Here is a 27,237-nt window from a genome sequence, read left to right as displayed (position 1 = left end):
GTTTGTCACGTTCACATTGTTTGACGCAGCCAACATTTACATTAATGTAATATCAGTACTTATGACAGAATCCCAGGGCTCGATGTTATTTGAAGACTCCCGGTCCAATTCCCTACCCAAAGTAGAGTCCCATCAACCACAAAGGAGGGAACTGCACAGAGACAAGGAGCTAGCTCTCTCTTCATGAGATGACCTCCTCCGCATTGCACTTAGACATGTTTTATTGAATGACTTAATGTCTGCTTCTGTAGAACTCTCATTGACTGATTTTCATAGTGCCTTGCATACCCACACAAAATAAGTATCCTTGCATGAGACAGAACTTCAGATATTCAGGGAGAGTGATCATGTCTCCTCTTCCCACAAGACATGGGTATCAAAGCTCCCATTCACCATCGACACCTGCCTCCACACTTACAAAACTTACCAGTGTCCCCACTACAGTGTGGGCAGGAGAGCCAGGCCTGCCTATATGTGAGGTTCCTCTCAGAGAAAAGCTCATTTCTTGGAATGGCTTAGAAGGTTTTAGAAAAATGGCTACAAATGTAGAGTAAACACAGCATAGTGCTACAGATTAAAGATCCTTTTCTACTTTTTTCTAAGATTTATTTATTTGAGAGAGAGAGAGTGTGTGTGTGTCGAGAGGAAGGGCAGCAGGAGAGGGAGAGAGACTCTCAAGGCAGACCACGCTGCTGAGGGCAGAGCCCGACACCGGGTTCAATCTCACAATCCTGACCCCAAATCAAGAGCCAGACCCTCAACATCTGCACTACCCAAGCATCCCAAGTCTGTCTTAAATGAAAATCTCAGATGTGTCCATTTTATTGATACAGAACATGGACAGAAAAGAATAAAAAAAAAAAAATTCACCACCTTAATTATACACACACACACACACACACACACACACACACACACTTCAGTGTCTAAAGATCCCCGTTGTTTAAATTTTGAAATGTTTCCTGGGTTTGTGTTTGGGCCTGCATGTATGCCATCTCCAGAACTCATTTTTTAAGGATCCAGCCTAAACAGAATTAAGATACTAGGATTTATTTATGTTTTCTAATGCCCAGAGATAATGAGAATGTTACAGTTATTTTTCAAGAACACTATATGACCTGGTGAATCCATCAACTTTAACACAAGTAAGTGTAAGAACAGACTAAGGTTATCTCCTTAAAAGCTCTAACAGCTCCTAAACAAATGGCATCCCCTAAATTTTCCCAATTCCGTGGCTCTTAAAGGACAAATGGCTAAGTAACTTACTAGTGATATACAGTCGTTCTGTTATCTATTGTAATCACTCTCTGGGTCTTGCAATGACTGAGATGTATGGCCTATATAAGCTGGGATGTACACTGTGAAATCTGTCCATGGTTTTTGCTAAGAGTTGCCAAGTTTAAAAATAGAGTGTAGGAAAATTACTCATAGTGTGGAGGAGATGGGAGAAAAGCACAAATGGGCTTTTAATGAGGACTTCTCAGTGCGAACATATGTAAAAGGAACTTTTAGATACAGGCATCGTGATAAATAAAAACGATCCTGCTAAGTTCTCAAGAAAGCTTATAGGTACAAGATCATGGTGATTTTATGTACAGTGAACAGCTTATTCATGAAAAACCATTTTGTTCACTGTTCAACGGACCAGCACACTTGGCTCCCCAGAAACATTTCAACTAGACAAAACATACCAACACATTAGTCATAAATATAGCTTTATTATTATAATATTTATTTAATAATCTAAAAACTTTTTCTTTTTAATTCTGGGAAAAGAACATTCCAGATTCCATAAAACTGATCTACCCTGCAGAATGCTAGAAAACAGTGTCTTAGCAACCTGAACTTTGCAGTTGAAAATCTATAACCTAGTTTAGGAATAAAAGAATGAAAGACGAGTTCAAAGAAAAATTTCTTCCTTACAAAACGGATAATAAAATTAGATCCATTCTTCAGTTTAGCCTTGAACATGTTTTCCCAGGAACTTTGGTAATTTCTCCAAAAATCAACTCGCAGGTTGACTGGCCATGTGGACAAAAATTATATATATATTTAAAAATAAGACCCAAGTGGGACATGGTACATGGCCCAGGCCATGACATGTAAATGAAATATCCCCTAAAGTGAGCCAGCTCCCATGTTCAACAGCAAATTTATGTCTCTAAAGATGCACAACATATATAATGCAGTACCTTGTATAAAGGTCAGAATTTAGTTGGAATTAAAAAGAATTTTTTAATATAATCTTAAAAGTCATTTGTCTTGTGTAATGTACATCGAGTAGCTATGACATTATGGTGCTTTCTGAAGATCACAGAGTACCACTGTCAAAGAGAGCTGTCATGCCCTCAAGGCATATTAAATTAAAACTGGAAATGTAGGTTATGTTAAATAAAATGAAAAAAATCTGGCTCTACCACCTTTAAAAACAAGCTGTTGTCTTTGCACACACGTGTTACAGGACAAAGGGCATGCCACACAACTAACGAGTCCACTTTTTAGTATGTAAAAGGCTAGAGTGCAATCATGGTATAAACATCAGTAATATATAACTTTGGAGGAGAGTAACTCTCCAGATAAACAATAATTGTAACACTACAATTTTTACAATGTTAGCCTAAACAGTGATATTCACTTCACAGCACTGTTTTTTTCCCACTTGATAGTTGCCTATACACCAGACGGATGGCTCACCCCCGTGAGCCAGATGTCAAAGTGAAGGTTCAAAAACCAACATTTTCACTATGATAGGTTCAAAATGTTTGTATAATGATAAGTTACACTTTTTGACTTACTGGCATTTTAAGTAACTGCATTATACCTATTTTTAATGCATTGCTAATCTGGTGTTTATTACAATAACAATCATTCTACTAATGTTAATTAGGTTACAATTTTAATTTTCAAAGTAAGAGAATTCAGCTTACATGAACTAATGTATATAGTTTAAAAACCACCCACCACAAACACACACCTTTTGCATGAGTATTTAAAAATAAATTATTAATATACCTGACATATATATTTTGTGTTATATATATATATATATATGTATATGTATATGTATACATTTGTGGACATAACTACTCTTTTTTCCAGAAGGGTGTCAGTACTTGTAAACTCTGCAGAAGACCTGATGATATTGTTAACATTTAAAAAAAAAAAAAAAAGTTTAACATGGAAATTCATTCTTGAAGAGAACCATAAGCAGGAGGCCCTTAACAGATGGTTCTTTGTGGAAACAAAGGCTATTTTAGGGAAGGACAGGAGAACAGTCTTAGACTGTGGACCCCACATGCACCGTTTCAGAAACTACTTTAGAAAGCAGTGTCCAGTGAAAGCTTCAAACACCTGGTCGAAAGGTAAGGACGTATATTTAGTCATCAAAGGGCACAGAAGCAGCGGGAGGTGGAAAAGTGAGGCCAGCAAGGGAACAGTCATGTCCACAGCCCACAGTGGCTGCTGCTACTCCCAGGGAAGCAGGGAAGGGCTGAGTCACGTCTGCAGCATTGCCAGGCCCTGGCTCACGGGGCACTAGACGTGCCATCCGCTGCTGTTCCAGCCCTTCAGACCTGGAACTGGTGATGGGTGTTGATCAAAGAGTTTCGTGGTTGGAAGGTTTTGATGGGGTTTTCCGTCCCAGCCCCAGGCACCACTATTGGCTTTGAAGACAGAGGCTGCAGCTTGGTCTCAGGGTACAGAACACTCAGCTGAAGGAGAGAGCAGAGGCACCCCCAAATCAGAAAAAAACATGCATCCAGAGAAACAACAAACCTGAATCGAACAAACTAGAAATGAGAACTAAAGTCGAAGATGAGTCCCGGAAGCCACCCAAACACTGGAATCTTAATTAACCACAATAGTTGGGGAAACAGGAATCCTTATTTTGGAAACTTTCAAATTAATTGAGGGCAAGGTTAAAAACAAATAAAAATATTACTGTTGCACTGCTATTAAGAGAACTTTGCATTCCTATTCTTTGTCCCACAATTTAGAGAGGAGTAGACACAGAAGACTTTTTTCCTAGTGCGCGACATCTGGTGTGGCCTTGGGCCTCGGCTGAATCACCCCCACACAGAACCCCAGATGCAGAAACTACTGGAGAGTGGTCTGTTTATTTTACAAGTTGGAGCTTTCTTTTAACTAAAATTTTGGAATAAGACAGTTTTGTTTTGTTTTGTTTCCAATTCTTTCTGTAACCTGCCTCTTGGTTCTAAAAGGAACCTGTAATAAATTTCTGGTTCCCCAAGATTCCCATTTGTTAAATTCTGGTTAATCTAGGTGCCTGTTCGGCCACAAAATAAACGTGTTCTGCTCTTCTTTTTTCTAATGTGTCTCATTGTGGGATGTATCCCAAAAGGCATTACCGTTGGCCCTCAGAGCAACATTCTGCAAAGCCCGCCAATGACTCTTCTAGATGATGTTCACAATCGCTGTTGGCTTTTTTTTAGCCATTTTGGGCCTGATGTTGCCTTTCCGGCAAAACCCCAGAGGCTCCCCTTTCTTTGCCGGTCTGCAGAGTTCTCTTGGGGACTCAGCCTGTTCGTGAATGGATTTAGCAGGCTGCATGCTGGTTCTATCATCCTTGGCTTTTCTCAGGTAGCTCCTTCCTTTTGGATGGAAGTGGGTCTTGAGATCAGCGTGGTTACATGCAGGATGTGGGTGCCCTCTACTTCTACAGATGGTTGAGCAGAGGAAGATGAGCAGAAAGAAAGATTTTGTTTAGAACCTTAAAAGAAAAAGAAGAGGAAAAAAAAAAAACAAAACATCCACGGCACAATTACTCCTGCACATTGGAGTGGCAGAAAGGCTGCCAGTAAGTCAAATAGGAATTGATATATTTCTTTCAAAAAGTCCTGTGGCTTTCATGAAATGATCTCATGATGCCAAATTTTCAGGGAGATGTTACTAGTTCTCTTACCAGTGACAAAACTGAGTCCCCCAAAATGGAAGGGACTCCCCAGAATAACACGTACAGTTGGTCTATGGAAAAGATGAAACCAGAATCCAAACCCTTGACTCATTAAGTGACTGTATATAGCAGTATTAGTCATGCAGCAATCATAAAGTATGTGATTATGTGATTCCCAGCATAAATTTATACATATATTTATATTATGTATATCTAACATGGCATATATACTATATTAATACTACTATAGAGCTATGATGATTATACTATACCTCAGTAAGAGAAAGTTACACTATAGAATACTGTAAAAATACTGGGTACTAATATACTGCCAGAAACTTAAATAGGCTATTAGCATAGTTAAAAGTTGTAACCACAATTTACAAAATTAGGTTCCGAGGCAGGTGCATTTTCATCAGAAACTCTCAAATCCACTAGAATACAAAAATTATATTTTAAAAAATGTAACAGGAAAGCACATCATGCAAATATAATCAAATGGCCCAAGTATAAAAAGATATACATACAGGCATTTGGGTTTCCTATTTGAGGAGATATCTGTAAGCTGAAGGAAAACAAATAAGAAAAAACATTACTTCGCGTAAAGGTTGGATTTGGCTTTAAGAATCTCTCTGGCTTATATTTTTAAGAAAGCCTTCCCATTAAGGAAGCCAGGAACTGTTACCAGTAGCATGGCCCGTGGCACCTTCCAGAACGGCAGGGAGCACGAACGTCTTGTGCTCGGCCTCAGCTTCCTCAGGGAGCCTCTGTGGCTCCTTGCTCTGAGATTTCCAAGAAGCCCATTATCAGTCCATCTAAAAAATTTCAGAATGTCAAAGAGCCCTCTCACAGAGCAACATTTGAAGAAACATGTTTTTTAATACTAGAATGATGTGCCATTATTTCTTGATTAATTCAGGCGGCATGTGCAGCTAATTCACTACAGCTGCGCTTGGTCACAGTGTATCAACTAAAGGGAAAATTGGCATCAAATGTTTATTGCCTAAAATACATCATTTCTAAAGTGAGAGCATATGAAGACCAACTCTACAACGGTCCCTGGGGCCATCTATCATCGAGACTATTTTCCACTCCCAATGAAGTGTCTGCATGCCCTTTTGTGGCTGGGCTCAAATATCACTGGCAGAACAAATTGAGAACTATCATTTTGTGAGCCAGATGTCACCATTCCCTTCAGAGGCAAACCCAGTGCATTCCCAGCCTTCATGCCTGACCTCCCTCATGGAGCCTTGCAAAAAGAAGTGCTGTCACAGCAGCAGGCAGAGACCCACAGAAGAAGAGAATGATAAAGAAAATGTGCAGAAAGGGCCACCCTGGTGTTGGGGCCCAGTGTGGCCAAGACATGAGTCTTATCATATTCAAATAATCAGAGAAACCAAGGTCAGCATAACAGGGTCACTCCCCCAAGTCCCCTGTCTGCAATCAGAAGCATATCAGAAAGAAGCTTTCCTAAACAAATTTTGGAGGGCCATGGCCCCAGCAAGGCAAGACCAGATTCCTGGCTTCTGCTTTCTGACTCAATCAAAAGTAAGCTTTGCCACTGACCCTGGTCATATTGGCTGGATTCAACAGGAGATTAATAGGGTGGACAGAAAAAGGCATCTTCCTTGCAGGAAGGTCTTGACATTATGCAATATACAAAGAAGGTTGGACAGAGGGCTCAGGCTGGTGGGTTCTGGGAAACCCGAAGGTTTCAGCATTTCCATCTTTCTGCCATGGCCCCACTACCACTAGTAAAGGTTTCTCAGCTCAGCTCCTCGAATGGACTTTAGTATTTGTATAAACTATTAAAAAAAAAAAAACTTACAGAGTTTTTCTTCAATTGCTTCCTTCTTTCCAAAGCTATTCTTAAGGCATAGCAAAATTTTTTTTCACTTTACTGTATATATGTATGTAAGCATACAGTTTGATGATGTGTTGCATATGTATATATAATACTCTTTGGAATTTTATGTAAAGTTAAGTGTGTGTGTGTGTGTGTGTGTGTGTATTTACCTACATATGCATATCTTCTTCCCTGGGGAAAAGGCCAAAGATGCTATCTAATTCAAAGTGGTCCCTGACTTCCAAAATGTTTTAAGAACCAAAACCTTGGTGCCCATGAATGTCACTGATGGACTCTGCTGGGACCTCAGGAAACTATAGGAGTTTACTGTGTATTACAGAAAGGGAAATGCACAAATAAATACGGGTAGAAATGAGCCATCAACCTCACATATACATAGATACGTAAGTATCATAACTTGTGCAGGTCTCATATGCCACACAGTGGACAAAATACTGGCTATATAAAACCACAACAATTAACCCTCAAAACAACCCTATGAGGTAAGCATTTTCATCCCCATCCTACAGATAGAGAAAGTAAGGCCAAAAAGTTCAATAGCTGGTTTGAAGCCTCAATGATTCACCAGTTTCAGAGCTGGACTTCAAACCCAAGTTAGCACCTTCCATGTCCAAGCAAGACTTCATGCTGCTCAGCCTCCTTAAGGAGCATGTGTTTGTGGAAGAGCAAGTCTGTACCCAAAAAGTTAAATGGAATCTGTGGCTGGATCCGAATTTCTCCATGATCCTACAGATCATGAGGCTTGGCTGGAGATGGGGCCTGCTACCACGGTCCCCCCAGAACCTCACATGCTCTCCTCCCTGCAAACACAAGAGGCCACTAGTCCTTCCGGCCCCACAGCCTCTGGCAGATGGAAACCCTCTTCCTTCTCAGGTTCCATCATTTGTCTCCATTTTCTCATAGTCCAACTACTTTGTAGGAGGATGGAGATCAAGAGAGTCCTTAAGGAAGGTTCCACGTTGGAAAAATACAAGCAGCTGCATGAAGAGCCTATCTGAGTGCAAACATGGTGTCTCAAGCTGTTTCAGGTTGGAGAGACTGGGCGCTGGGTCTTCCTCCCACCTCCTCTCTGTGTAAATAGCAGCACTGTATACTCAACTGTTCAGGCCAAAATCTTACATTCATTCTTGATTCCTCCCTTTCTTTCACCTGCTAAAACCTAATCCTTCAGCAAGTCCAACTGGTTTAGTCAACATTGGCCCCAGGATATGTCCTATACACGCCATTTCTTTCCACCTCCGCCCTCCTGAAGCTGCCATCCCCCCCTTCCCCTGCCACACGATAATGGCCTTCTAGCCTTCTCGGTCCTGCACCCCTCTAGTCTATTCTGCACCCAGCGGCCAGGAGGATTTTGCTAAAACACAAATCACCTACTGCTTACAAACTTCCAACAGCTTCCCTCTGTGCTCTGGAATGAATCCAAACTCCTTATGTGACCCAGAAGCCCCAGCACGATCTGGAACCTTCTTGCATCTCCGGCTTCAGCTCATTACTCAGATGTGCCAAGCTTGTTCCCTCCTAAGCCACTTCCCAATTTTCACAGAGCCGCCTTGGTCCTGTTATTCAGGTCACAGTCCAAACGCAGCCTCGTCTGCAAGGCATCTCCTGACCACGGAGGGACTCGTACACATTCTTACATTTTTCATTACAGGGGTTATTGGCCTCTGAGATCATCCTAGTTACTTGTGGACTTGTTTCTGGGGTCATCGCCCTCCTCAGTCACCCTGTTCCTGCAGCACCCAGTAAGTGCTATGTTCCCAGTAAACAGATACTAAATGAATGGCTGCTGGCCTTCATTTACAACCTGCAGGAACTAAATGCAACACTTAATCTGTTTCATAACCTTCCTTTTGAGCAGGTCTGTGCGTCACTTTTGGCAGATGGGATATTAGGTCACTTTATGTCTAATTTGACAGCATTTTTTAGAGCACAAAGACAAAATATCAGAGTAAGCATGTTATGTTTTTAGAAATCAGCCAGGTGAAAAAGAACACAGATGCTCAAGAGAATTAAGGGGAAATACAGATGCCGAAACATCATTTCAGAAGAGGCCTTTACTAAATGTGAGGGGGAATTTTTCTAGGGCATAAAAGAATCTTAAAGCCAGAACACACCTCATACATCAATCTAGAGATTTCACTGCTGTCTGGAGGTCGTAATGAGAAAACGAGGGGGGAGGACAGACAGTGCTTCTCAGTGCAGCCTTCATGGTGAAGAAGAGTTAGGGAGGCTGGGGACAGCACTCCAGGCTGTCCTGAGCTGCAACGTGGAGGGCCTGCGTCAGAATGTTCTGCTCCATCTCAGGGCACACGGGGGCAAAGAGCTCTCCTGGAAGGGGCTGAGGCCCCAGAAGCCAGGGCTCCTTACTGCTCTGTGCCTTCACTAAGCTGGGCCAAGTCAGTCAATAAAGCGAGGACTGGAAGCTTTTCCTGCTAAAAGCATCCAAGTTCTTCTGTGTGTGGAAGGCCACAGGAACCCTGGGAGGCCAGACTTAGCACTTGCATTACATCAAAGACAGTGTTCCTAATTTCACAGGTGCATGTCTATTGTTAAGCTTAAAGAGCTGAGGGAAAAGGGAGAAAAGGCCTGAGGGTCCGCAAACTGCATGGTGATGTGCTAAGTAAGGTTCAGAGAGGAGTTTGGAGGACTTCCATGAACACGGGGGAAGTGCATCTCTGCTCGATCCTTCCAGAAACAAAGGGCCTCATTCTTGGTCTTTTCAGGGCAATGCACGGTCCCCACAATAGTCACAGTCGCTTCACTGCAGCCTGACGTGTCTTACTCACAGACAGCTCTCACTTCTATGTTCCCCACTACTGTCTTAACGGCATTATCCTGTATTTCACTCAGTCAATTCTTCCTCGGGTAGATCAAGTCTGATGAGCGCAGATCATGTCATGTTTGAGACACAGAAGGCATATGCATGGATTAATTCCCTGATTATTTGTATCTAGAGTTGTGTGTGGACATGTGTGCCTGTACATCTATGTATTTATGTGTATACATGTGTGTGCACACGCACATAACTTTGTACCTACACAGTTGACTAGGAGAGGTGAGACCTGCCCAACTTCTGATGGTGTGTACCAGCGTGGAGAAGAGAATCACTGGCAATGTCTCTTAAAAGATGTTTAATTTTCAAGCTGGAAAAATAAACTGAGCAGAGGAAAGAGCACAGAAATGAGAGAGGATGATAGACTTCTTCCCTTCCTCTTTGCCTTCCATTGCTTTCTCTCTTTCTTTAAGATCCTCTTGGCTTAGTACAATAGACGTTTACCCATTTCTGGGTTATTTGTAAGCCTAAATATTAAAAGTATTCAGGCTACATTTTTATTTTAGAATTGTTAACCACTCAAGTCAGGTGATGATCACAGAATTTAAGAGGCCAGAGACCCTAGCGAGAATCTAGTCTAACTGCTTCATTTAATAGAAGATTTATAGGCCCAGGAAAACAAGGAGCAGGGCCGGAATGATCTGGAAGCCAGGCCTTCTCACCTCACATCTAGGCCCTGTGACCCCATGCTGCACACTCTCCTGGTAGAGAGCAGGATAAGGAGAAGGCAGGAAAGGGTTCAGAGTGTCCCTCCTGCTACACAGAGTTGGGGCTGGACGCACAGTTTCCCAAGAAGGTAAGAGAAGACCTGAGGAGGGAAGTGTAAGCTCCCTCTCAGGAGACCACAGACACCAACAGGAAAATAATAAACATATCAGGTGGCTGAACCTGCCTTGATTACAGTTACTGGAACCACACAGAAGTAACACACTTTTTCCTGTCCACTTTTGTTCCCGACTGGAAAGTTCTAGAGCTCCCGTTGCTGCCCTGCTCTAAAGCTGAGTGTACATTACTGTAAGATTGCATAACATTTCTTCACTTCTTCCTTCCTCCCTCTCTCCTTTATTCCTGTTGCCTGTCTGTCCCTCCCGCCTTCTTACTTTTATCCACCTGCTTGTCATCTCATTCCTTCTTTTGTTAATTAATCATGTTTCCTTTAAATCTTGGCTTCCAAAATGCTCAAACTAAACTTTTTAAACAACCAGTAGCAACTTTACCAACATTTCGTTTTGCATAAATGTTCCCTGTTTTTCTTTCCCTCACATGTACAGTCCACTTGCGGGGTAAGTAAAAGAATCATTTTAAAATCTTTGGGAAAGGGATTAAGCATAAACAAAGTCAAACAGATCATGAAAATGTTATAAACCACTTTGGGGTTTCAAAAATCCTTCCTTTGGCCTTGTTACTGATACCAAAAAAACCTGTTTGGAGGGCAGACAGGACCACCCATCCCCCTCATCTCGAGGGTGGTTATTTACACCTCCTTCCACCCCCAAAGAGACCACGGAATCCCGATCAAGCCACTTAGCAGAACCTGAACCTTCAACCATATCCACAGTTCCTATCTGGGCTCCAGGGGTTTCTCAAGTCCCTGAAACAATATATAAACTTGTATGCAAATATTTATTACAGAACTATAACCTGTGAGATTTTCTAAGACGTCTTGAAAATCTACTTAAATAATGTCTCACCTATTGAGACTTTTGGATGGGGCTGCCCTTCCTCTAAAGGAAAAAAAAAAAAAGAGGCATGTCGTTAGATTTTGCTGTTACTGAGAAAGGCCAAAGCTTTCTTAGGAGCTCCTTAAAGAGCTTCCGAACAGGGTAATGATACCTTCTAGTCTACTTGAGCACCAGGGTTGGGACCGATGATTTCTTCGACCACTTCCGACTCTATTATTCTTTAATATAAAAAAATATCTCTACCTATTTCTCTTGGTGTGGAGGGGTCAGGTGATGCCAACCATGTATCCGGAATTTTGCTAACTTCTACGGGAGGTGTCTGGGCTTCACTGTGTCACCTCATACCAGGGATGACTGGTGCTCGTGTTTAGAGGTTTCCCAAAATTCATTCCCCAGCTCCCCTTTCCTCTGTCCTTGACCCAGTCTCGCCAAACCCAAGGACTGCAAGCATGGTGGCTGGACCTGTGTGACTTACCACGTGCTCGCTGATGTCTCGGCAGAGGCCAGCGGCCTGCTGGGTTTGATAGTACTCTAACTGCTTTTCCGCCAGCTCGACCCGCTGCAACAGATTCTCAATAAAGTCCTGGAGCCGAGCTTTCCCTTGAACCTCCTTCTCAGCTGCTGCTTCCAAGAAATGGTTGAATGTAACGACTTCTCTGCAAGGCAAAAGTGTCAGAACACAAAGCAGAGAAATGAGACAGGAATTCATTCCTTCAGCACGTACTTACTGAGAGCTGACTGTGTGTCGGACACTGCCCTGGGCAGCGTGCTCGCGGCAATGACAACAGAGGTAACGTGATGTTTTGGGGATTACATTTTGAGATTACATTTCAGTACAAAGAGAGGGTCATTATCGAATATCCAAATAAATATCTGGGCCAGGAGTGATAAGTGCTAGGGAGAAAACTGAAACTGTGTGCAAGGGGACAGAAAGTAACAGAAGGAGGGAGAGCATGAGTGGTATTTCAGAAAGGGGTCAGGGACCACTTTCAGGATGGGGAAAAGAGGGAACCAGATACCTGAAGGAAACAAGGAATAAGCCAGGAAGGTTCACGGGGAGGGTAAGCCAGGCCTTTATGGGAACAGGCAGACAGGACAACTGCCTGGCCGCAGGCAGGGACCGGGGAGGACGGAAGGAGCAGGGGCCACTGTGACGACTCCAGATTTTCTTATAAATGAGATGGAAAACCAGTGGACACTTTTGAGAAAAGTTCTAACTTACATTTTAAAAGTCTAGCTGCTGGGGGAGAAGAGAGCATAGGGAGGGAAGGTATGGAAACAAAAGGGCATACTGAGCACTGAAGGGTGTAAAATGAGTCATCTTGTCCAATTATGCATTTTTGAGCTAAAAGTGAAACAGTCCAAGAAATGTCATCCTGAGGTAGACTCAAGGTCCACCGGGCAAGCTATGTTAGCTGACAGAGAAGAATGCACATGCAGATTGCCCTTCCCCTAAAAAGCTGAGCAAAATATCTCAATATTCCTTTATCCGCATAATTCATTGTCATTTATAGACCCAGAAAAGTTGCAATAACTTTATTACTATTTGATATATTTTTGTTTCTAATGCATGGATGAAAACAACACTTCCCTGAATTATAATGAAATTTGTTCTTTATAAAGATTCAAATACAGAAAGAATATAAAGAAGAAAATAGCATCTGAAACCCCATCATCCTGAGACCACCACCTGTAACAATTTGGTAGCCATTCTCACTTGCAACTCTGCACGCGCGTGCGCACACACACACACACACACACACACGTGATTGGCCTGAGAATTCTCAGCACCAGGTAATCAGCACGACCAACATATTATCACAACTCCCTTCATCCAGTTCTCTATAAGAAATTATAAAGATCCTTTTGGCCTTCCCCTCTGTATATCCTGCCACGCATACCACCAGGGGTAATGAATGCCATCATTTTACTACTTGTTGGCTATAGTACTTCTTGTATATGCCTTCAGGATCTCTCTAGACTGTCAAGAAGGACCCCCTCCTTTTTCTGGCCACGTTCAACGTATGCAGAACCAAGATTCTAAAGACTGCTCATTCTCCTCCCAGCCTCTTTCATTTCAGACTAAGAAATCCCAGTTTGAAAACATCTAACCTCATGTTCTAGATAGTTGATGAAATCCACTGCCGTCTCTGCACCTTCCACTATGCTCCATAATTTCCTGAGAGCAGGACTTCAGGTAAGCCTGACCCAGGAAGTTTGGCAGAAGGTTTTTGCAAAAAAGTGGTGTCTTGCTCCTTTATTCTTACAACCAGTCAGTGACTCGCTTTTACAATTAGTTGTGATTTTTTTCTCTCATAAATAAGTCACACTTGGCTACATTGAAACCTTTCTGACACTTCCTTCAGAGTCAAACATCGCTGCAAAACCCTGGAAATTATGTATTTATAAAAATAGAAAGGAGATGGTTCTGATGTAATGCATCACAGAACTGCTTATCATAGTAGCCCCCTTTTTTCCCCCTAGTTTCCTAGCCAGGATCAAATATAAACCCCAATTCCTTAATAATTCTAGTATTTTTCAGTAGCTAAGAAATATTCACATAAAAGAAATGAATCCCTTTGGAAAGGAGCTTTCTCCCATCATCAAGTCTCAAGTTAATTTCCAAATGTTACTGTATGAACCCAACACGGAAGCGGTGCATTTTCCAAGCTGTTCAGGCCACAGACACTGGCCAGTTTTCAAGCTCTACCGTCATTCAGCTTTGATCTGCCTCTAAGTAACCTTACCTAGCTGCAAAATAATGGATGGAGGGTCCATCCGGGTGCTACGTCCAGCATGCCACAGCTGATCATGGCTCCAAGGAATGGTTGGGATCCTTTAGATGGAGCTCAAAAGTACCACTAGAACAAAGAGCCCGGGAAATGGCTATGCCTTCCTCTTTCCGATAAAAAGTCTTCCATTCATTCAGAGTCAAGCCTGTTGTAGAAACTTCGTAGGTGATATTTAGGTGATATTCGTAGATGACACCTGAATCATGACACAGGTCTCCAAACTGTACTTCTCAGGAAAACAGCCAAAACCCACCCTCTCCCCTACCCAAAAGAAAAACACAGAAAAAGAGCCATTTTTTTCCCAGTTCATTTTGGTTTGTAATAAATAAATAATGCAATAAATAAATAAAATAAAATAAAAATAAATAAATAAAATTTCCTCATTATAGAAATATTATTTACATTTATTTGGGGAAACATAAAAATTGACCTATTGAAAGATCTAAAACTGAGCAAGGGCCAAATCAGCTTTTTTGTTCTCTTCTTATGCCCATCATTCGATAATATACATGACACATAATGTTCACTATGTATTCATTGTAATGAGTATTTTAAAAGGACAAGGAAGAAACAAAAAATGACCCACAATCCCAACACCCAAAGGTAACTACTATCAACATCGTAGTATGTTTTTCCAGTCTTTTTTTTCTCTATGCAATATTTACCATGTGGGGTTCTCAGGCTGTAACGCCTAAAATGTAAAACAGCAATATTTGACAACTTAATCCCACAGGATTAATATCTCAAAAGCAAGAAGACAAATCTGAGTACAATACAGTTTATGGCTGTATTTTTAAATCATGAAATGTTTTGCTATCGGTTCTATATAAAACTTTTGCAAATTAACATTAATGCTCCTAGCTGATCCTGGGGAGCTATGTCACATCGCAGAAAGAAGCATCTTTTTCTAACATCTCCCTCACCCAATTACCCTGTGCCCTGAAGCTGAGAAGTTAACACCCTTTGCATTTTTCAACCAACCTGGCGTCAATACTAACGGAATTTCACTTTATGAGTGGTTCACATCAACTAAAAAAAGAAAGAAAGAAAAAGAAAAGACAGAAGAAGCCTGATGATTTCATTTTAAATACAATGTTATATCAGACGATGGCTGGAGAAGCGCCTCGTGCTGAGAATATGTCTGGGTGTATTAGATAAAAACGGTTACCAAACCCAGTGACTAATTGGGGACTAGCCTGTGTGTACAACTTGATTCCCCTTTCACATCCTGTTCATTCTGGACTAACAATATCCAGAAACATTTCCTATTTCCCCAGGGAATCTTGGGAATTTCCTGAATGAAAAGGAATGAGGTTTAACCACATTGCATTTATAAGCACTTTAATAATTAGACCAAACCGTTGAATAACCATACAAAGTGGAAGAAATACTAATGGGTTTCAATACAACGAAAAACAAGATATTCCCTGATAGGATTTCAGATCTCATATCTTAATGAATCTTGAAGAAACTACCAGTTGTCAACTTTTGGCATAGTAGCCAAGCAGAATAGCTTCTGTTCTCTGAAAAAGCTATTAAAGTACCCCACCCTTTTCTTACTACATATATATGTGAACTTGGATTTCCTTCATCTACTTCAACCAAAAGATCTACAACAGAAGAAATGCAAAAGCGACAGGGTACAGCTGCGTTCTATTTAAGTCAGATATTACAAATATTTGCAAGACCTATAAAACCACGCGACTCCTTCTGCTAAATTGTTTTTAGGAAAACAGTTATTTTTATACAAACGTTATTTACGCTAACAAGCAATAGATTTCTTATTATTTTTACATAAATTAATAATTGTTTTTAAAATTTCTAAGTTTTCCTTTTTTTGTAAGATTTTATTTATTTGAGAGAAAAAGAGAGAGAGAACACGAGTGGAGGTGAAAGGCAGAGAGAGACGGCGAGAGAGAAACAGATTCCGCACCGAGCAGGGAGCTTGATGCGGGGTTCGATCCCAGGACCCTGAGATCAAGACCCGAGCTGAAGGCAGACAGTTAACCAACTGAGCCACCCAGGTGCCCCTAACTTTTAATTTCTAATACAGTAAATACTGATAGATAAAATTCATGCAAACAAAACTTCTGGGGGTCCTCAGGTATTTGTTTTAAGCAATATAAGAAGGGGGGCCAAGGAATCTGAGACACTGTCCCACTCGGTACAAGTGCTCCTGAATCTCAGAATGTGGGTGGGGAGTGGGCAATGAGGTCTGCAAGCCCAGGAGAATGTGGTCACAGCCCGCACATTTATTTACTCTGCTATTCCGTAACTCAACAAACATTTATTGAATGTTAGCTAGTACTAGGTTTAGTGTTGGGGCTTTCGTGAACCCACAGCTATCCTTGAGAACGCGGGGTCAGCCCACATTTCCTGGGAAGGACTGAGGAGTATATATTTCGGGTTCTGCAGGCCATCTGGTCTCTGTCACACTTACTCAACTCTCCCTAGCACAAAAGAACCACAGGGGCTCTGTAACAATAAAACTTTATTTACAGACACTGAAATTTGAATTTTGTATACTATCTATATGTCATGAATTATTAGTTTTCTTTTGAGTTCTTTTTCAAATTAAAAATTCTTGGCTCGGGCGCCTGGGTGGCTCAGTGGGTTAAGCCGCTGCCTTCGGCTCAGGTCATGATCTCAGGGTCCTGGGATCGAGTCCCACATCGGGCTCTCTGCTCAGCAGGGAGCCTGCTTCCTCCTCTCTCTGCCTGCCTGCCTGTCTGCCTACTTATGACCTCTCTCTGTCAAATAAATAAATAAATAAATATTAAAAAAAAAAAAATTCTTGGCTCACAGGCTCCTCAAAAACAGGTAGCAGGCTGGATCAGGCTGGTGGTGTGCTAAGCCTGGATACAGTGGGAGAAGCAAACATTAAAAGAAACAAATACTGAAATAAATATGTAATTACAAAGCTGAGCTGAATGACTAAGAGAAAGAATAACACGATGCCATCTGAGAGAAGAGGAAGACACTCATGCGGTTTTATTTTAGGTTCTCAACCCTGTGACCTAGAATACAGAGGGAAGACTGGAGGGCCAGATGGATGAGAAGACAGAGGGAGTCCGTGTGAAATCCCATCAGGCCGTGGTGCAAACCAGCTTTGGGGAAGCTAACTGATTCTACCTTACCTCCAGCCCTATCTTTGACTTCTCTTATATGTATTTTTTAAAGAGGTTAAATATAAGAGAACTCAGGGTTTTAAGCTTTGGTGGAAAATATGCTTATTCAAAATCAATATTTGGTACTAAAGAAAGAAATACCAGTATAGGAAAAGAAACTGGCCTGAAGCTCACGGTTACGCAGAATGATTTGCAGAGCTAGAAATCTGTCCATATCTTGAGATTCAGAAACAGAGGGGCACCAAGTAAAAAAGCCCTTATAGTGCAATCAAAGCTTTATTTAGAAAAAGTATTTTTCCCCCATGCACTCATCCATTTACAGGACAGCCATAAGGTCTGAAACATTGATAATATTTAATTTTTTACAGATCAAACCTTTCCATTTCTTCTTCTGAGGTGGATTAAAGACAGGATAATTCAGAAAAATTAAAGATACACTCTCATGGGATGAAACCACTCTAGAAGCAGGTGTAGAGACAGAGGGATTATATGCACTGTGGTGTTCGCTACAATGTTACATAGCCATCGAACCCTGCACTGTTAATAGGAGACAACACACTGATCATATCATGTACTGTAATTTACAGTTATTTCCCTATGTTTCCAGCTTTCAGGGCCATCCTGTAGCCTGATGTCCCCCTTGGGCCTCATAAATGCACATCACCTCCCTCTCCGCTCCAGCACCAGGGATCTCCCTTCATTCTGGCTGTGAGTCAGATTCTTATTTCTGCACACACCGTTTTTCCACTAGGGTCTCTCCCCTTGCCTTTCCCTAGTCCCTGTTCTTAAGGAGTCTTCTGGTTTCAGGGCTCTCCCATTAGGAAGCTTTCCCACACATGCCTAGGTGTGGGTGACCTGCTGTGTTCTCCCGCAGAACGTTGCACCCTGTCACAACGCACGCTGCCGAGAGGACTAGTCATGCCATGTACCCCAGTCCACTGGGACATCTGTGTGGCCAGGGACCTTGCCGCCTCTTTCACTGTGGTCACCCTCGCACCAAACACAAGCCCAGCACACAACAGGGGCACAACAAATTTCTGCTGAGTGCGTGAAATGTACAGTCCATCTCTAGTTGAAAATCGTTAACTGACGAAAAGAGCCTAAGGTTTCTTTTTATCTTTTTCTAGACAAGTAAGGGGGCATAAAACCAAAAAGTAATCCACAACACAGGTACCTCCCACAGGACCGAGGGTGGGATCGAAAATGGATGCTTCTCTTCCATTCTTAAACAACACTTTAAAATCAGCTTCTCCTCCCAAAGGCAAAGCTCTACCAAGTTATTTAAATTTCATTTTACATTACTGATTTATGAACCTCTTTGGAGGTATGTGAAATGGTAAAAATACCTCTGGCTAAAAATAGGCCAGCTATTGATCACAGAACACCTCAGAAAGACCGCGATGTCAGCCGCAAGGCACATCCTGAAGCTGGAGTCTACCGCCAGCCAGTGCTGGGAGCTGGGCTGCTGACCTGGAGCTCAGGGCTGGCTCCCGCGTACCCCCATACCCCCCCACCCCCCGTGGAATCGGCACCTGTGGCACATCTGAAGCCAGGCCATCTCTACTTTTGTTGGCCTCTGGCCTCAACTTTCTCTCTTGGCTTCTTTGACTAAACCAAAACATATATAGTTCTCATTTAGAGCTTAAAAAATACTTTTAATGAGAAAGTCAAATGACTCTTACTGGTACTAAGTGGATCAACACTACATGTAAGGCCCTCAATCCAGAGAGAAGGCGACTGACACTAGACAGGGAAAAACGGAATATTCTCCTTGGTCTCCAGCCTTTAACCATCCCAAACAGGACATGTTTGACGTCCAGTTTTTCCTACATTATTTTTAAGTCTGCAGGGAAAGCAGCCTGGAAAGAGAGGACCTCATTTACATAAACACACTAAAATATGGAGCAAACAGACCCCTCCCTGTCCCACTGAACCCTACATGTAACATGATTTTTCTTGGCCTGCTTCCTAGCTATGGATCCATCTGGAGACCAAGTTGTTACTGCTTTCGCTGATCAAAAATAGGAATGCTGTAATTAAGTGGCAAGAGGGTTTAGCTGTGCAAAGCAAGTTACCAAGTCAAACTTACCTTTAAAAGTCCAGCATCCCACAGCAAGTTTAGGATAGAAACCTAAATGCCAGTTACCTGGCTCAGGCCACCCTTTATGCCTCTTTCATCATGTCCCTAGGGATCCGTTTAACATTTAATTTTACCTTCTGGCCTCTTGCTGTCATGAAAGCAGAAACAGGACTCACCTGCTATACTACCTATGACCTAGAACAGTATCTGGCCCTCAGCAGGGACTTAGTGCGAAGTTTGTCTCCTGGGCTGACTCCCAGCAGAGAGCAGGGCAAATAATGAAAGAAGAAGGGAAGGATTATCTCTATCAGACTTCACAAGGGAGTAGGATGGAGTTGGGACAGAATTACAAGGGGGCCCCTCATCACAACCAAGGGCTGGCTGTGGCACGTGCTCCACTTTGACTGGCCATGGACATCCAGAGAGTCAAGTTAAAAAGACCTGGCCTGGTATTCCAGAAGCTGAATAGTGTAACTACACTTATGACGCCAGCATTTCCCTATTTCCCAACACCTTTGATGCCAGCTGACATTTGCTTTAATCTCATTAGAGAAATAAATGATGTCACTGTAGCAGTTCTCTCAAAACAGCAAGGAAGCCAGCCCATTCCAAAATGGGCCAGATTCAGTATTACATAAGTCTTGACGCTTTGGGCAAATACCACATTTTCAAAAGTCTGGCTGAGACACAGTGAATTAATGGAAAAAGCACTCAGAAGAGAGGGAATATGGGTTTCGATTTCAGCTGTGCTACCAAATTTTTGTCCTTGGGCGAGTCATTCCACTGCTCTGGGCCTTATTTTCTACTTCTGTAAAATGAGAGTGCTATCCTGAAGGAGACAGGAATACCTTTCAGTTCCCAAATCACACGATCTCCCCAGGGGCCCTCTCTAACAGTCCCTCTTCTTCCTGCTGTCCCTTCAATGTCACTCTCCTCAATGCCACTGATGCAAACACTGCCCTTCCTCCTCACTTTCTCAGTGTGGACACTCCACATTAAAAAAAAAAAAAATCTGTTCTTTAATGGTTTATCAACTTGAAACCATGCCTTGTATTTAAGCACTTGCTCAGCTACCTTGGGTCTGAACATGGACATGATTGCAGGATGTTTTATTCTTCCTATGTAGGATCTTAGCTCCTTAGAGGAAAACAGCGAGAGTTTTTGCTCCCCATATGCCCCTAGCACAGTGTCCGGCCCATCACGGGTGCTCAGGTAGGGCTTCCCAGTCTCACCAGAGGGAGGTACCGAAATACTCGGGATTCACGGCATTGCACGGGTGTGTTCCAAACCTTGGGATGACCGACTCAACCACAACTCAGCTACCATCCAAGTCCGTCCTCTCTTGTTAAGGGATATCTTACTGCAAGGTCGGCTGGGATTGATTTACCTGATTATGGGCAGTGCTACCTTATAGCTCTGAAAACTCCTGAATAAGTAAATACCTGCTTCGGTAGGACTTGTAAAGTTGCAGAGACTTTGCGAAGATGATGGGCAACAGCTCCCTTGAATTTGTGCTCCAGAGACTTAACAGACACCTTTCGCCAGAGGTACAATGAGACTCACCGGCCCCAAAGTACAAGATACTGCCTATCCAACCCATCTCCTCTGTTAGAGTTTACTTAGTCCTCTACAGTGCACCGTGATTCAGCCTATAGACGGCTTCGGAGCAGAAGCGGCCCTGGAGTCTTTCATTTCAGTTTGAAAGAAAGGATTTTAAAGTTGAGAGAACAAATCGGTAAGCAGAAGAGCCTCATGCAAAATCCATAACCAAGTGTGCCTCCTAAGCCTCACTTGAAAGGCTTTTAAAGTGGATGGGGAAAAAAATCCGTACGCAAGAGAGTACTCATGTAGGTGTTCGGGTTTTTTTTAAATGGAATCTCCCATTTGGGTCTCAAAGGGTCCCCAAGTTGACATCCACATCGACTAGGACTGTAACCACCTGCGTTCTCTCACAAATGAGTCTTGAGAGCTCATTTGGAGGGGTTTAGCCCCTGGTTTGCTCTCTGGCCAAATAGGGTTGTCCCATAACTAAGAGGTCACCTCTTGGGTCCATGACACAGCACTGTGAGGCTGGTGAGGAGGGAAGGGCCTTGTCCCAGGCAGGCAAATCCAGTCAAATGAATTCGGTTTCAATGGTGTGGCAGATGGGCAGCTGACTTGATCTCCATCCCCATTTTGGGGGCAGAGGCGGGTGTCAGGGAGGTTGAACACCACAGACCCTGACAGAGCTGGCCATAGTCACCCTCTCAGACCAAGAGCTCTAGTGTCCTTCCTGGAAACAAGACTCTTTCAGTGTTATTTTATGTACAGAAAGAGTGATTATTTGAGACTTGAATACAGAAACTGACAAGCCAGGCCAAATGACGGCTTAAAAAAAATGGAGACTTTGTTAATTTTATGTCTAAAAGTTTAAGGCAGTTTCACTATATTTTCATTTAAAGTTTTGTTTGTTTGTTTGTTTGTTTGTTTTAATGCTATTGCTTCCCCTCCCCCCCGGCTGTCCAAAATAACATACTAAAAACCAATTCATAATTTATCTTCAGATATACTCACAAAAACGTGAACAAAGATGTATGTATAAGGATGTTAACTGACGCATTATTTTTAATACTAGAAAAACAGAACAAAACCGTGTATTCATTAATAGCAAACTGATGAAATCAGGCATGAATGCATCCACACCACAGAATACCATGCAAGAGCCAAAAGGAATGACATAATCCTATACTCAGGACCTGAAAGATGCCTGCAACATACCACATTAAAACGAAAAATACTCCATGCACAAGTGGCAGAAGAGTATATGTCACGATTTCATTTGGGAGAATATAGTATGTCTGTGTATAAAGTACATATGATTGTATCTACACAGGAAAGCTCTAGAAGGACATTCACTGACCTAAACTGTAGCTTTCTCTGGAGGATGGAGCAGGGTATCCTTGGAGAGGAAGGGACCCTTTTAACACATACAATTCTACCCTGTTAAAGTTTTTTTGAGTATGTATTACTTTTTCAATTGGTCCTCAGGTGCTAGCACTGGGTTAACATTATCATAATTGATACATGCATGGCCCACTTTTACAAAGTCAACCAGATATTCTTAATAATAAAGCACTTTCGAACTCACAATGCCAAATAAAATTCAGATCCTTTAGAATAACTTAGATCTAACTATAGGATTCTCCCTGCCATCATACTGGCTTCCTTCCCAGCAACCACCAGCCCCAATTCCACATTTGTTATTACTTGTGTAATTAATAAGTAAAATATGACAAATCAATATGTGCAGTTTGTTTTCCTTTTAAATTCACTGCTTTTCAATCAAACAAACACCACAAATTTCATTCTAAGCTTTTCTTTGCACATAGGGGAACCCCAACTGCCATTTTTCTGGTGATGCAATGTTAATCACCCTGCTGGCCACAATGGGTCATCATGGCACTAACTTCCCACAGGGAAACTCCAGAAGCCCAGAGAGAAACATTTTTCATTACAGATCATTTCCCTAAAAGCCAAGTAAATCCATGGCTGATTCGAATCTGTGCTCACTAGGTAATTTAAAAAATTTCTAGATGATCAGAGCAGGTTTTCCCTCTAGGTACAATGTAGGTATTTAGTGACACTAGGTAATGGTCTCTTTAATATATAGGGTTTCTCAGCCTCGAACCAAACAGAGAAGCTTTAACTACTACATTTTAAGAGATAATACAGGGTAGAAGAGTGCTAGTAGACACGGAAAGTAGGAAATTAAGTCAATCTCTATAATATAATCCAGATTATTTGAAACCTTGCTCCTACTTTTTCCTAGGGTATCCATTTTTATGCTCTTTGATTCTACAAATTCTGAGCCTCCATTTAAAATTAAATCTAACATTCTGCATTTGGGAAATACACTGCATTACTAGGTAAGCTTTTCTAGTTTGAGTTGAAGCCATAGTTATTGATGAGGAAATGCTTTTCCAAGTATGATGTCTTTCACCTATATCTTGTGAAAACCACTTGCCAACTCTGTGCGAACAGGCCTGACTGACTCTAGTCATATCATTCTACAAAAAGAAAATTCTCAAACTAAAATCACAGAAGCCAGCAGGATCAGAAAGTCTCCTCTGGGTTTACTAATGTCGGCTTCTTCCAAATAAAAACTATAATTAAATGGATTCTCAGCTACCAACATTTAATTAACACGAGCAGATAATCCAAAATGGCAAAGCAGCCAGAATTACTGGTATTCAGAGCATATTTTTATACTTGAACAAGACAGCATCTCATGCTCTTGACTCTGCTAGGCGGAGGCTACCAAGAAGGAAAGGCTGGGCTAGAGCCCCCTCTCTGCCCGCCCACTCACCTCCCCCAGCTCACCAGCTAGTGCTGGGAACCGATCCTACCATGCACAGACCCCACTACTCCTCTCTCTCAAAACGTGCTGTAGTTTCCAAGGCGAGAAGGTACTCCATATTTTGTCTTTCCTGCTGCCGGCTCGCAGACTATACACAGAGAGAATAAATAGTATCAAAAGCCTTGTGGGTCCCGAGTTCAACTGTATCAGTGAGAGAGGCAGCCCAGGTACCTGCAAGCAATAAAAACCAATCCTGACTTTACATGTGCCCGTACCCCGGGGGGAGGCGCTTAAAGCGATGGTGCAGCACCACTTACTCTTCCTTCCGCAGCAGCTCCTCCTCGGACTCGGTCAGGCGCTGCCTCAGTGCAGCGATCATCTCCACCGCCACATCTACCTGGCGGTTCAGGACCCGCTCTCTCCTCTGCACCTCCTGCTTTTTCTGCGTCAGCTGCACAAAGGCCGCCCGAACTTCCAACAGTTCGGCAGTTTTCTGGGCCAACTCTTTGGTGAGCTTATCGATTCTCTTCTCGATGGTCCTGTCCACGGCCTCGACCATCCGGTTGAATTTTTCTCGGACATGAGCCTCGAAAGCGGCTTTGGTGTCCGGGGTGGGCAGTCCGGGACTGGAGCGCGGCCCCTCCAGCGAGTCTGCACGCAGGTCCAGTGCCGTGTAGGTCTGCACGTAGGACACGGGCCGCTCGGCCACCACCTCGAATGGCTTCCTGTCCTTGGAGTGTTCGTGCGAGATGCTGTACAAGTTCACATAGCTGGGTTTCTGCTTCACCACGTGGCCGGTGCCCTGCAGTTTTCCCTGCTTCAGGGGTTCTGAGGAAGTAACTAGGTCTGTGTCTTTGAAGGACGGAAAGAGGCTGCATTTGGTCAAGAGGGTTCTTTCCTGGTAGCTGTGACTGAATTCCAGATGGGCCCTCAACGAGGACAGACTTCTAAATCTGGTATGGTCTCCACACCTCGGGCAGCGGAATGGCAGGCACACAGCAACATTCTCGAAGGACTCCTGCCAGGGGTATCTGCTTTCCTCAAAAGCCTTCTGTTGCATTACTCTTCAAGTCCTGAACAGGGCAACAAAAAACAGATAGTTCACACGTCTGTTTAAAAAAACGCTCCTGAGGGGCACCTGGGTGGCTCAGTGGGTTAAAGCCTCTGCCTTAGGCTCAGGTCATGATCCTGGGGTCCTAGGATGGAGCCCCACATTGGGCTCTCTGCTCAGCAGGGAGCCTGCTTCCTCCTCTCTCTCTGCCTGCCTCTCTGCCTATCTCTGTCTGTGAAATAAATTTTAAAAATCTTAAAAAAAAAAAAAAAATGCTCCTGAAACACTTGTGGCCCATTCATCAACACCAAGGGCAGAGGCCTTTGGCTTCAAATGCCTTTGGTATATAATGTCTCACATTAAAATTAAAACATACAATCTGTGGGCCAAATCCTCTCTGTGTTGCCTACTGCTGCTTTTGCACTAAAGGCAAAGGTGAGTGACCTCTGCAGGCTGCAAAGCCAAAATGATTTACTCCTTGGCCTTTAGGAAAAAGCCTGCCAGCCTCTGCTCCCCCTGCCCAGGATAAAGAAGGTGGATAACATTCTCTTTTTGCAGATGAGAAAACTGGAGCAAGGAGGTAAAGTAATGAATTCAAAGCCAGATGGAACGTGGCAGCTCCAGAAGTGAAATTCAAGTTTCTTGCCCTCCCGAATTGAGTGCACTAACTGCAAATCTGTGCCCTATTTTACTGATACAATCTGATAAGCATGAATTCCAAAAATGAGGAAGACTCACATGAATTGTCAAAACTGTCCCAAGAGAGCGAGTTCAGCGATCTTTCTTCAAACATAAGAATGATATTACTCAAGCTAGGTGCAGTGGCATTAAACACAGAATCAGCTGGAAATTTTTCAACCTGAGATTTTGCTTTCAGTTATTGCTGTGATGCCAGAAAGCAAAATGTTATTTTAATGACAGTCTCCATATTCCAGAATTACTGACATTTGGAAACTCAAGATATCAAATACGTTTTGACCCACTAGGGGCCATGGCCATGGCCAAGACTTTATAAAGATACGGTTTTCTTAATGATTTATCTCATCTCTGATCCTGTTTTAATATGATAACCTTTAGAGATGGCCAATATGTGAACCTGGCAGATATCAGCATAACTCTTTTAATAACAGGAAGTTCTTATTTCCTTGTAAGAATTTATTATCTTAGCCATAGCAACAGATGACTGCTAGCAACCCTATTCTGCAAGCGGGGCATATCTATTCCCTCCAGGAATGGCTTCTATTTTAATGTTAACAAGCCTTGGGCCCCAAAAAGAGGAAGCTCAGCTAAGGGTCTATACCTGCAAAGTGTTGTTATTGGAACCTCAACCTCTTCGAAAAGCAGAGGCCCAAACCGTCCCCAGCCAGCTAGGCAAAGCCTCCAGGTTAATAAGCCTCTGGCCCCCCAGAGAGGAAAACCTCTTCCTGTGCTACTCCGGGCTGTAAGATAGGCTGCAAACCCTGGCCGAAAAGGTAGCAGAGAGGTGAAGGCAGGGGAAGTCAGGATTCCAGGCGGCAATGGAAAAGGGTTGGCATCCCTGAATGGGGAAATGGGTAATCACACACTCTGGGAGTACTCATGCTTTCAAGGGCCCAGCGGAAACCCCAATCCACAGGGTTGGCGGAAAAGCCCTAATTTCCTCTGCCAGCCCAGGACAGTCTGGCAAAGACACTGCTCCGAGGGTCCCGGCTCTCCCCGCCCCCGCTGCGCTGCGGGCCAGCCCTCAGTTGCCAGAGTGGATTCGTGCGCGCACGAGTTCCCGCAAGTGGGGGCCGACGGCGCAACTCCCCGCCGCGCGGAGAGGACGGGACCCCTCCCCAGCCCGGGACCGCTCGGCCGGCCCCCTCTGCCGCGCCCCCCGGGCCGGGCCGCAGGCGCAGAAGCCCAGCTGCCGCTACTTACCCGACTTGTTGCTGCAGCTGCAGCCGCTGCTGCTGCCGCGGCGGCCGGTGCTACTGCTGCGGGAGCGAAGCGGTTTTCAGCAGAGCCGTAAATCAGGCTAAGCCGGGGCCCGCTCCCACCCCCCGCGCACCCTCGCGCGGGGACCCGCGGCGTCCGGGGCGGAGCGTGGCGGGGGCGGCGCACGCGACTGCCGGGGACCCCGGCGCCCGAGAGCGGACGCCCGGGGGGCGGGGAGCTGGGCCTGGGGCGCCGCGGCCCCGCGAGTGACACCCCGCTCTGCCCCGCGTGGGGGAGCACCGTCTGCCCGCCCCCAGCCGTGAAGCGGGATGGGGCTCAGGATCCCACTGACATCACGCGGGGAGACGCCGGGATCGCTCCCCGGGGGGAGGGAAGGGGAAAAGCATGCCAGGCTCGGAGGCGCTGCGCTCTCTGCAGGCCCCGGCCAGCTCTTTTGCACTTTACAGTTACTGGGAAGCGGGAGAGTGTGGGTGAGGATGAGGCGCGGCTTGGGTATCTTCGCTAATCTGCCGGCAGGAAGGTCCGGTGGTTCATTTTAGGACCACTTATTCCTAAGCAACGGGGACGAGAATGTCCCCGAATAACCTCGAGTCTCCTCTAGCCTTACCAGCCGAGCATCCTGGTGCTATGTTAACC

At 43.7% G+C, this 27,237-nt stretch overlaps 1 protein-coding gene across 3 annotated transcripts; it reads right to left on the bottom strand.

Moving 5' to 3' along the window:
• Positions 1 to 1,698: 1,698 nt before the first annotated feature.
• ZNF365 (zinc finger protein 365) lies at positions 1,699 to 27,237 on the bottom strand. 3 transcript variants are annotated; one of them, XM_044239603.1, is made up of 5 exons: positions 23,948 to 24,722; positions 11,770 to 11,950; positions 5,440 to 5,477; positions 4,368 to 4,675; positions 1,699 to 3,710 (listed from the first exon to the last, which is right to left on the bottom strand). In XM_044239603.1, the coding sequence occupies exons 1-4, from the start codon at positions 24,688 to 24,690 to the stop codon at positions 4,414 to 4,416; spliced, it is 1,224 nt and encodes a 407-aa protein (XP_044095538.1). In that variant the 5' UTR covers positions 24,691 to 24,722; the 3' UTR covers positions 1,699 to 3,710; positions 4,368 to 4,413. The 3 variants fall into 3 exon arrangements, with proteins under 3 accessions (XP_044095538.1, XP_044095540.1, XP_044095539.1); XM_044239605.1 differs by lacking the exon at positions 1,699 to 3,710 and adding an exon at positions 27,209 to 27,237 and having other exon boundaries at positions 3,718 to 4,675; positions 23,948 to 24,703; XM_044239604.1 differs by lacking the exon at positions 1,699 to 3,710 and adding an exon at positions 26,584 to 26,647 and having other exon boundaries at positions 3,718 to 4,675; positions 23,948 to 24,703.

Source organism: Neovison vison, chromosome 2 (genome assembly GCF_020171115.1).
Source record: "Neovison vison isolate M4711 chromosome 2, ASM_NN_V1, whole genome shotgun sequence".
NCBI classification, from domain to species: domain Eukaryota; kingdom Metazoa; phylum Chordata; class Mammalia; order Carnivora; family Mustelidae; genus Neogale; species Neogale vison.
This window is presented reverse-complemented; position numbering and strand designations above follow the sequence as displayed.

What these genes read in the sequence shown, in the direction of transcription:
- ZNF365 (XM_044239605.1), bottom strand. Translation starts at nt 24,690, where the DNA reads ATGCAACAGAAGGCTTTTGAGGAAAGCAGATACCCCTGGCAGGAGTCC. An exon ending in GAGCTGCTGCGGAAGGAAGA is followed by an intron (nt 11,951 to 23,947) that starts GTAAGTGGTGCT and finishes TTTGCCTTGCAG; the next exon opens with AGAAGTCGTTACATTCAACC. An exon ending in AATAGGAAACCCAAATGCCT is followed by an intron (nt 4,676 to 5,439) that starts GTATGTATATCT and finishes AACCATCTGTAG; the next exon opens with AAGTAGAGGGCACCCACATC.